The 11,893-nt window shown below is 45.2% G+C and overlaps 1 protein-coding gene across 1 annotated transcript in view; it reads right to left on the reverse strand.

Moving 5' to 3' along the window:
* Rnf38 (ring finger protein 38) overlaps nucleotides 1-11,892 on the reverse strand; it is a gene marked incomplete at its 5' end in the record, with an annotated part of 94,380 nt that extends 82,488 nt beyond the window's left edge. The window contains one exon of the mRNA XM_026786607.1: nucleotides 11,823-11,892. Coding sequence (XP_026642408.1) covers nucleotides 11,823-11,892 — 70 coding nt within the window. The remainder of the gene's footprint in view (nucleotides 1-11,822) is intronic.
* Nucleotide 11,893: the final 1 nt, after the last annotated feature.

An 11,893-nucleotide genomic window follows, 5' to 3' on the forward strand; every position in this document is an offset into this window, starting at 1 on the left:
CTTTGTAGACCAGGCTGGCCTTGAACTCACAGAGATCCGCCTGCCTCTGCCACCCAAGTGCTGGGATTAAAGGCGTGCGCCACCACCGCCCGGCTTTTGTTTATTTTTTTTTTGCCCCCAAGATTTTTAAAATGAGTATTTGCCCTCTTGCATAGGCACATGTGGTGTGTGCATGTATGTGCATTCACACATACTCGGGTACATATGTGCAGGTGCATGCAGTGTATGATGATGTGGAGGCTCAAGGCTGACATCAGGAGCCTTCCTCAACTGCTTTCAACCTTACTATTCACCGAGGCAGGATTTCTCACTGAATCCAGAACTTACTGTTAGAGCTTGTCTAGTCTAGCTGACCATAATCCTAACACTCAGGAGGCTTAGAAGCATTCAGATTCAACGTCAGTCTGTGCTACATAGTGAGGCTCTAAAAGAGAAAAGAAAATGGTTCTGGAGAAATGGGTTGGTGGCTGACAGCATGTATTGGTGTCGAGGAGCCCAGCGTTCCATTCCCAGCACCCACTTCTGGCAGGCTCATGTCCACCATAACTCCAGCTCTTAGGGACCTAAAGTCCTCTTCTTATGGATAATCACTTCACACATGCACACTCGCGCGCACATACATCTTGCCAGACATGTTGGTACAGATCTTTAATCCCAGCACTCAGAGACTGAGGCAAGTTCTCTGAGTTCAGAACTAGCCTGGCCTACATGGTAAGTCCCAGGGACAACATAGTGAGACCCTAGATAGATAAACGGACGAACGGATGGACAGATGAACGACGGACAGACAGACAGATATTTTAAAAGGGAGGTGCAGCTGGAGAGATTCCCTGCAGCAATATGGCAGCTTACAAACCACCTGGAACTTCAGTTCCAAGGGGATCCAATGCCCTCTTCTGGAATCCTTGGGCACTGCATACATGTGGAGAACAGACAAAGATGCAGGAAAAGCATCCATACACATAAAACAAATTTTCTTTAAAAAAAATTAAAAGGAAAGGCAGATAGGCAGAAAACAAAGTTTAAAAAAGAAAAAAGAAAACCATTTTCACTAATTGACTCACAACAACAAAGCTTAGAAGCACATCATAAAACTGAGTGGTGGATATTAAGAGTTTATACCTGGGAACAGCTCTGTGGGTAAAGGCATTTGCCACCAAGCCTGATAACCTGAATTCAATCCCTGAAGCCCACATGATGGAAAGGACAACTTCCCGAACGCTGTCATCTGACATCCAGATGTGTGTGCACACACATACACAAAATAAATGCTTTTTAAAAAAAGCAGATGGGCTCTGGGATGTAGCCCTATTAGTAGAATGCTTACCATACACTGGGTGTGGTAACACACTTATATAATCTCAGCACTGAGGAGGTGGAAGCAGAAGGATCAGAAGTTCAGTCACTCTCAGCAACATAAATTTGAGGCAAATGAGCTGCATAAGTCCCTATCTCAAAAAAAATTTAAAGGAAACACATGATTAATTTAAAACAACTATTAACACATAGCCCAGAGTAGTTATTTTTTTCTAGTGGTAGCAATACAAAATCAACTTCTATGCTTAGAGAGAGAGAGAGAGAGAGAGAGAGAGAGAGAGAGAGAGAGAGAGAACCAAAATACACAAAACTTAAAGGCAGAGGGCTGTAATCCTAAAATTCAGGGGGCTGGACAGGATGACCAAGAAAAGACTGCCCAGTAACACAAACAGCCTGTTTCCAACAAAGCAAACAAAACCCCTGGAGAGAAGGCTCAGTGGTTAAAAGCACTTGCTGCCCTTACAGAGGACCCAGGTTAGGCTCCTAGGCAGCTCAAGGCCTCCGCTGCTAACTTTAACTCCAAGGGATCCCACGTCCTCTTCTAGCGTCCATGGACATGCTCACGTGAGTAACACACACATACATATAAATAAAAATAATAAAGATAAACATTTTTTAAACTAAATTAGTGAGAACATGTAGCTAATAGGCACGATACAGCTTTCTAGAACAGTCATTCTAGCCTTACGAGAATAAAGGTAAACAAGCAGATACACACACCTTCTTCTGAAGTACTTTTCAATTATAATTTCAGAATAGAAAAAATGTCCCAGGCACAGTCTTGTGCTTTTTAAAGCTTCAAGTATCTCGCAGGAAGTAGATTTAAAGCTCTGAAACACATTCACTTAAACGCGCTCTTGTCAGCATCACAACGCTCCATTCTCCACTGTTGGATGCTGTCTCCAGACAATTTTGAATCCCCGCCTGACTTTTCCTTACCAACAGGAACTTGGATACCATCTTTACTCCGCCTGCCCCATTACTCGGTTGTGCTCAGGGAATTATAATTACAGTGACCCCGCCTCTCAGAACATCCGCAGAGCACAAAGCCTCTTTGTATGATTTCGGGAAGGGTGTGCTTTCCAGGCTCACAGGGAAAAGGATGAGTGGCAGCAGTGGAGGAAGAAGAGTTGGGTCTGCTATGGTGGTCTTGGTTCTGGCTGGATACTGTCCGTAGGGGCTTTCTTTTCTCCGCCGCCCACTCCCCTTTATCTTTTTCTTTTAGAGATAAAGTCTTGCAAGGTAGCTCTGGGTGGTCTGATAATACTCACTATGCAGTCCAGGCTGGCCTCAAACTTCCAGCAATCCTCCTGTCTCAGCCATACTCAGTCCTTGGGGGTTTTTCTTGTAGGTGACCGACCATCAAGAACCCTGCTTAGCCTATCCTGACAGACAAACATAATGGTCCAGAAGGCCAGGGAGCAGAACCACGGGAAAGCAAGTGACCTGCTTGAAGGGCCCATCTTGGAACCTCAGCACTGGCTGGCATGAGGGCTGCTCTAGGGCATCAGCACTCAGGCTACGTTTTACTGTCACTACTGGGACATACTCAGATATGCACTGGGCAGCAGTTAGAATCCGGGAGGGACACAGACCTAGCTGTCTGTTAAGCAAGACAGCTTACAATACAGCAAGCAAACAAAACACTCTGTGTCAGTCACAGCAGCTCAGCCCTCAGCTTTTGTGAAGGGAACTATGAAATGAAGTCAGTTTTACTTCCAGCCGACCCAGCCTTAACTTGGCTGGCAGGCGGTGCTAAAATGTGCGACTGCACAGTGAGACAGGCAGGCACCTTCTCCTCAACTCCAGGAGCACGCCAACACCACAGAGCGCCCTACCGCCTGGCAGCTCGCTCTTCCATACGAACATCTCTTCCTCTTACCACTTTTCTCCATTGTCTCAATGAACCAAATCATTATATTCAGGAAAATGCACATATTCTCACTCCTTTATTTCTACACAGATTTTACCCCCAAAATGGAAAATGCAGAAATAGCTTTCTGTATCATGACCTGACAAGAGACAGGGAAAAGCCTGTCATCCTACCCCTACCCAACATCACTCCAGTTTCTGTTCTACTCCAAAACAGCACTAATATTCAGTTAAAAAAAAAAATGGGAAAGAAAAAGTTAAATCATTTTGGACAGGGTCTACAATAAGATCTGTCTATCCTTGTGTGGCACAAGGCCATTTTATTTTCATTAAACATTTCTATTTACATATAATTCCTTGCAGACATTAACAAATGGATTTCTCTATCCAGCACCTCAAATTTTAAAATAATAAAAGGAACAACAGAACTCACTTCACACGCAGCTCTCCCTTGAGCCACCAGGGATATCACTTGACCATGCCAACTGCTCTGAAACACTCTGCCATCATTTGCAAAGGCAGTAGGAAGTCCAGTCTGTCCTTGGTACACACTCCCCCTTCCTCTCTTCAAGAAAAAAAAATGAAACAGCAGGAAACATAAACAAAAACTTCATGGAAAATACAAATGGGCAAATATTTTTTAAATTGCCCATTTAAATATTTTTTAAAAGCCTCAGGTCTCAGAAATTCAGGAATGCCACGATAGCATGAGTAGAAACTAGAGTTAGAAAAATAATATTATACAACTCCCCCAAGCGTCTGTAAGAGCAAAAATGGTTCACAGCTACTTTCTCGCCTTCATTTTAGCATCACCTTGGTCTTTCTCATTCTGTTTTTCCATAAACCATTTTCTTGCTTTTTCTGCATGAATTTCTGCACTCTCATAATAAAGTTTACCATATAAAGTTGAATTCTTTGATTTAGGTTCATGTAGTATTAAGAAGCCAGGACTTAAATCCTTCTAATGATAAGTCAAGATGGAGATCTGGGAATATTTGTCAGTGGTGAAATACTCACTTACCACTGAGCTGCTAGGTTCAACTCTCAGAAGGACCAAAAAAATAAAAAAATTTTAAAAAAGGATTAAGGATGTAACTAAGTGGGTGGAGTACCTCCCTAGCATGCACAGAGCACCAAGTAAAGACTGCAATCCCAGCACTCAGGTGGTGGAGACAGGAGGATAAGAAGTTTAACAGGCCAACATTACAAGTCTGAGACCAGCCTGAGATACATGAGACCCTGTCTCAAAACAGCAAACAAACAAGAAAAATTCACATGAGAATTCTGTTAGAGCCTCAAATCCATCACCAAGCCAGGCTTCAATACAGAACCACAGTAAATATGGATGATACAGTCACTGCTGAGCCCAGAGGCCCAAATCCATCACCAAGCCAGGCTTCAATACAGAACCACAGTAAGTATGGATGATACAGTCACTGTTGAATCCAGAGGCCCAAAGCTGGCAGGTCGTGCCAGGTAACACTTCATTTCTGTGAGACAGAAACAGGTGCCCCTTCTGAGCATATACAGTGCCCACCTCTTAAAATGTGTATCTATTTAGTGAGGGAAGGGGCATGTCATGTGGAAGTCAGAGGAGAGCTTGCAGGCATCTCTCCTTCCACCATGTGGGTCTCCAGGACCAAACTCCGGTCATCAAACTTGGTGGCAAACAACTTTATCCACTAAGCCATTTTGTCAGCCCTTGGGTGCTTATCTGACAAAAGGTTTCACTCTCACTTGCTACCTAAAATAGGCAGTCTTGTTCTGGAGGTCATATAGAGCAGCCCTGTTTAAAATAAATTAAGTTAACCAATTAATTAAAAAAAATTTCCAAACCACTTGAAGCTATGCTATGTTGTGGAAACTCATTCTGCCTTAATAATAAATAAATAAATAAATAAATAAATAAATAAATAAAGATAGATAGATAGATAGATAGATAGATAGATAGATAGATAGATAGATAGATAGATAGATCGTAGTGACTCAAATTACAATGCTGTACCTCTAAAATGGGTTATCAGAAAGCACCTCATCAAAAACAGGCATTTCACAAATTTCATCATCAGAAACTCTCACCTAATATAAAAGTCTTTTGTTGTTTTGGTTTGGTTATTGTTTTTTTTTTGAGACAGGGTTTCTTTGTGTAGCCTTGGCTGTCCTGGAACTCACTTTGTAGACCGTTTTAATAAATGAAGTTTGCCTGAAGATTAGAAAGCAAAGCAGCCATACCAGTCAGTCATACAGGCTAGGAAGTAACACACACTTTTAATCCCAGGACTTAGGAGACAGAGGCAGATGGATCTCTGTGAGTTCAAAGCCACCCTAGGCTATACAAAATTGCATCTGTCTAAAAGAGAAACAGAGCTCACACAAAGGTGATCCCAGCACTTGGGCTCACGCACCTTTAATCCCAGCACTAGGGAGGTGGAGGCAGCAGCAATATGGCTGGACAGAGAGAGGACTATAAAGGGGAAGAGACAGGAACTCAGTGGAGTGAGGAGTCTGAGTATTCATGGAGACAGGATCTCACTCTTTTGGTCTTAAGATTTGGCAGAGATAAAAGGTTTTTCTAGTGGTTGACTGCTTTGCTTTTCTGATCTTTAAGATGAACCCCAATATCTGTCTCTGGGTTTTTATTTTAATTCAGGTAGGCCTTGAATTCACAAGATCTGCCTGTCTTTGCCTCCTGAGTGGTGGGATGAAAGGTGGTTGCCACCATGCCCGGCTAATTCTTAAATCAATTAAAATTAAAATTTAAATGGATGAAGACTACAAGTATAACATCTAAGGAAAACTAGTCAATTTGGGAGAGGAAACTTCCAACTCAAGGAGTAAGCAGTTGTTTCCTAATACGTAACTATAATGGTTTCAAAGGGCTGAAGCTCAAATGTAAAAAATAAGCGAAAACACTACAACAATCTCCATTATCTGCAGATCGGTAAACCACTTTTCTCTTAAGAAAGGAGAGAGGGAGACCTGAAAGATGGCTCAATCAGGTAAAGGTACTTGTGGCCAAGTCTCATGACTTGACTTCAACCCTTGGAACCTGCTTCGTGAGGGGGGAAATTGACTCCTGGATGTTGTCCTCCAACCTCTGCATCTGCATCCACCTAACACAGAACAAATAAATAAATGTAAAGAGAAAGACAGACACGGGAACTGAGAGTGTGGCTCAGGGGAATGTGTTTATTAGCATGGGCAAGACTTTGACATCAACCCCAGCCCCTCAAACTCCTGCACGTTTACCTTTTGGGGTCTGCTTTCTGTTAGACCTCTTTTTGTTCTCCCAACTATAAACTGACATAGTTGACAATGAAGTAGAAGCCTGTAAAGTCTAGTAAAAAGTCCTCTTAAGTGAGCCCCTTGGCTACCTGCATCAGAGGAATTGGCAAACTGGAGTAAGTTGGATATAGTCAAGAGGGTATGCATCCCTCAAAATCCTAGCAGTGGGGAACTGAGGCAGGAAAATATGGGGTTCATGACCAGCCTCAGCTATACAGATATCTGGAAGCCAGTTTGAACTACATGAGACCTTGCCTCAAAAAATTAGAAAGAACACTGGGGACTTAGCTTAGTTGGGACTTAGTTTAACCTAGCATGCACCAAACCCCAATACAGCATAAAATGGGTGTGGTGGTGCAATCCCATCACTCAGGTGTAAGCAAAAGGATGAGAAATTCAAGATCATCCTCAGCCACATAGCAAGTCTGACGCTAGCCTAAAACATGAGACTACCTCTAGTGGGAGGTGGGTTAGAAAACAGGCTATGGATAATGACATGCAATCCTACTGTTAGCATATTGTTAATGAGTATACATGGGTAGTATGTATGACCACACATACAACATGTTCACATGTTGGGAATGCACGTGTATCCAGGTGTGAATGCATTCCTATGGCAGCCAGAGGTTGGCATCGTGTCTTCTTAGATGATTCTCTACCTTGGGTCTGTCACTTGAACCTAAAGCTTGCCAATTTAGCTAGTTTAGCTAGCCAGTTTATTTGGGGATCCTCTGTCTCTAGCTCCGGAGCACTGGGATTACAGGTGGTTACCCAGCATTTGCCTGGTGCAAAGTATCTGAACTCTGGTCTTCACGCTTGCTCAGTAAGCATTTTACCCACTGAGCCATCTCCCTAGCTGCTCCCTCATTCTTCCTTCGGGGACCTATGCCTACACTCAGAAGGCAGACTCCAAGTGACCAGCATCACGTATCATATGGTCCAAATCATACCCAGACATGGAGCAGGAACAAAGTACAGCCTGAGGAGGAGCCTGGAGACAGGCTAGTGACCATCGGCGTCGGGGCCATCTTCCACCTGGTGGATCAGAGTGTGGAGCAGCATTTACATTGGAACAAAACTCAAACTGCTGATCTAGGCCCACTAGATAATTTGCAAAAACTAGAAAAGTCCTCCACATCCGTCAGCAAGTCCAAGATAAAAGTTATCTGTGGCTGGAAAGAAACAGCTCAGCAGTAGAGAACTGGCCACTCGTCCCAGCACCCACACAGCTGTTCATAGCCCTAACTCCAGGTCTGGGGGATCCAAAGCCCTCTTCCAGCCTCCTCAGGCACCAGGCATGCTGCACTACACAGTCATACATGCAGGCAAAACATCCACACATATATTTTTTAATTGGAAATAATTTTAAAGCCAGGTGGTAGTGGCGCACACCTTTAATCCCAGTACTGAGGAGGCAGAAGCAGGCGGATCTCTGTGAGTTCGAGGCCAGCCTGGTCTACAGAGCTAGTTCCAGGACAGCTAGGGCTCTTACACAGAAAAACCCTGTCTAGAAAAACAAAATAATAATCATAATTTTGAAAGTGTTTTGTTGTTTTTGTTACTCATGGCAAAACTAGGTTACAGGTGAGAAAGGCAAACAAGGAGGAGCCCCAGTGCCCACTACACTAGGTTGGACGAGAAGCTGCAGTTACTGCCCCAGTGTTACAGGATAAAACTTTGTGTTCCATAAACAAAAAAACGCTTTACATGAGAAATATCTCAGATATTTGGAAAATATTTAAAATAATGTACTTAATCTCTATACACTACATCCAACATTAACAAATCTTAATTTGTAATTACCTGACTTGAGTTTGAGTAATAGTAAATATAATTAAAGCTCTCTGCATACAGTCTTAGTCCATGCCTCACCTTCCCTACCCAAAGATAAGCACTACTTGTGAATTTTTGTAGTTCCCATGCATGTGCTTACATTATTATACATATATATAACCACAAACAGTCTTGGGTTTTCAAAATATACAAGTGGAAAAATTCTGCAAAAATTCTTGTGGGATTTGTTTTTCCAATCCATATCAAGTTTCTGATATACATCCGCTTTAATGCATTAGCTATAATTTACTGGGGTGGAGGGCTGAGACAAGTTTTAAGCAGCCCATGCTGGCTGTGAACTTGTTCTACCTCTAAGTACTAGAATTTCAGGTATGTGACACCACTGCTGCTCTTATTTATTTTTTCACAGTGCTGTAATGTTCAGTCGTGTGGGGCCTTGGGTGTGTATTCAGTGTGCGAATGAATGTTTGCAGGTATCCTGCAACACACATGCTCATGTGAAAGCTGGAGGCAGTGTGGGTACCTGGGACATCTACCACTGTTCACCAAATTTTTTGAGGCAGAGTCTCTCACTGAATCTATAGCTAGACTGGCTAGCCATTAAACCCACAACAGACACCCATCTCCACACTGCCGCCCCCACCCCAAAATTAGGGCCTGCAGGCAAATGCTGCACCAGCTGGCTTTTACAATCCAAAGCTGGTTCTTCATGCTTTCAAGGCAAGCACTTTACCTAGAGACCCACCATCTCTTCAGTCTGTACGAGGAAAGGTCTTTCTAAAAATTGATGTATGGCCCTATTGGTGCCATCCACAGTGGAGCTGCAATAGAATTCTTGTACTTCTTTTGCATTTATTATTGTCTTTACACATTTTAGATAGATAGGCATGTCAACCAGCTGTCAACTAGATATTTGTTACACTACTACTCTCCAAGGTGGTTTGTACACACTTACATCCCACCAACAGTACATAAAAGTACAATCCCTTAATCCCAGACCTCAAGAAGCAGGGAAGGTTGATCTTTTCTGTAAGTTCAACCTTTTTGTCTACACAGCAAGTTCCAGGCCAGCCAGGACAACATAGTGAGACCCTGTCTTTAAATCAAAGTGTTTTTCCAGGGCTGGAAACATAGTTTTACGGCAGAGTTCTTGCTTACATTTGTGGGAGGCGCTAGGGTCTATCCCCGGCCTGAGGACAGCAAAGCACAAAAGAAAACTGTCCTACAGTCTCACTACTGCTCACAGGGCACTTCCGTTCTGCTGGCTGATAGGCGTGAAAGGGCTTGCACTGCTGTCCAGGCTGAACTTGTCTGATCACAGGTCAGGTCCTTGATAAATATTTTTTTCCTTTTTTCTTTTTTGGTTTTTCGAGACAGGGTTTCTATGTGTAACAGACCTAGCTGCCCTGGAACTCACTCTGTAGACCAGGTTGGCCTCGAATTCACAGAGATTCACCTGCCTCTGCCTCCCAAGTGCTGGGATTAAAGGCCTGCGCCACCAGCACTGGGCCAAATAAATTTCCTTATACATATATGTGCATGTTATGTAGACCTATCTGCTAAATATGTTTCTTCTAGTCAGGATTTGTTTGTACTAACAATCTACCTTCTTATTACATTTCAAAACAGGATCTTGAGGCTGGAGAGATGGCTCAGAAGTTAAGATCACTGACTGCTCTTGCAGAGGGCCCAGGTTCAGATACCAGCACCCACATGAAGGTTCACAGCAGCTTGTAACTCCAGTTCTAGAATATCTGACACCCTGCCCACCCTCCGTGGGCACCGCATATATGTGATGCACATACATACCTGCAGACAAAACACACACATGCACGCGCACATAAAATAAATCTTTAAACACACACACAACACAAAACAAAATTCCAGGATCTTCCTGAGTTGACCAGGCTTCAAATTGGCTGGCTTCCTACTTGCTGTGGTGACCAGCGGGTCTGGACCTCTCAATCCCTCTACAGCAGTCTCTGCACAGCCCTGCCAGGATTACAACCCCAGGGCACCCTTCCAGCAGCCAAGATGTAAAGCTCCGGTAAAGTGCAGGACAGTAAAGAAAGAGCCAACTTGAAAGAGTCAATCTGGACAAAGGCCTTAATTAATTCGTTTGCTAATTAGTCTCGCTCTTCCTTCTTTTGTCAAGCCTTACTTCCAAGACAATACGGGAGGCACTTTGGGGCCTGGATCCTTAGGGGTGAGAAGGAAGGGAAGATGCTAAGGCCAGCCTGGGTCTACAAAAATATTACAACTGTCTTTGCCCAAAGAACACGAAACCTGTCAGACCCATAGGTACAATCAACATTGTAGACAGCATTCAGTTCACAGAGACTCATTTCAAACTTAGCACATTTAGCTTCCTCTTTGAAGCATCTCAATCCTCTACCCTCCTCCCTCCCCTTCAGCAATCCCTTTATCTCCTTTCCCCTCACAATAACTGCACCCTCTCCTTTTCCCCATTCCATGGCTGCTATTGGACTTTCTTCAGCACCTGCTGTTTGCTGCTTTTTCCTTCTCTGGAACTGACCTCTCTCCTTTTCTAAGACGCACTCAGAGCAAAGGCAACTCACCTAATCACCCCAAATGAAAACGGATTTCTCCTGCATTGTCTAGCCGGCAGGAGAGGGACTTGTCCCAACCCTCCCAACTTCCTTCCCCCTTCAGGCCTGGGACAGCTGCTCTTCCTCTGGAAATTCTCCTAAGTGGCTAAGTCCAGACCAGCTAGAAAAAAAAAAAAAAAACCTTGCGTGGCCTTCTGTGGCATGCATGCTTTTACCAGGGCCAGGTATGTATTTCTGTTCGGGGCAGTTTCCTGGAAAAGACACATTCTGAGCAGGCCTCCTTCCCCATTCCCGCTGGGCTAGCTTAAGCCTGTGCAGTGATGAGACGGGTGACCTGGAGATCAAACGGTCCCTGAGATAAGTTTCCAAAGCTCTCCTCCACTACCTCAATAAAACCCTCTCGGAGCACAGAGACCCCCCCCACCCCCGGCAGGAGTTGGCTCCCCAAATCAGCTTCCCAGGGCACCAAGCTCCCAAGGCTGCTCCCGTTTCTCCTTCCCACCCCTCCCGATCAGCCCCAAATGGGTTAGCTACCCTGGTGGGTGTGCCAGGGAGCAGGCCCCAGCCCCCTCCTCCCAACCACTCTAGTTCTCAGGGGGTAGGGACTCTGCCTCCTCCCAGCCCCCTCAGCCAGCGGTCCGCGCCAGCTCCAGGGTGGCCCTGGTTCCTAGCCAAGACACGACTCGAGCTGGCTTTTGTGACCTTGGGCAAGTCACTTCCCCCGGTAAGCCTCAGTTTCCTCCCCGGCCGAAACGATTCTTCCCGAGGTCCTGCCCTGCCCACCCCGCAGGAGGGGGCTGCCCAGCGGGTGCGAAAACGCTTTGTGAGGCGCTCAGCCCCGCAGAGGTGCGGGGCTCCCGGGGACTCCCGGGCTGGACAAAGCTGTGGCGGCCAAGGCTCCTCCCTCTCCGCGGGACCCCTGCCCCGGGCTGACCCTCGCCCCTCCCCGCCCGGCCCACCCCGCCCCGCCGGCGGACCCCGTACCTGCTCCGGACGCTCTGCCGCAGGCGCCGCCACCCTGCGTCCCGGTCCGAAGAGGCCCGTGGCCCGGAGGA

This window comes from Microtus ochrogaster, linkage group LG5 (assembly GCF_000317375.1).
Source record: "Microtus ochrogaster isolate Prairie Vole_2 linkage group LG5, MicOch1.0, whole genome shotgun sequence".
In the NCBI taxonomy this organism is placed as follows: domain Eukaryota; kingdom Metazoa; phylum Chordata; class Mammalia; order Rodentia; family Cricetidae; genus Microtus; species Microtus ochrogaster.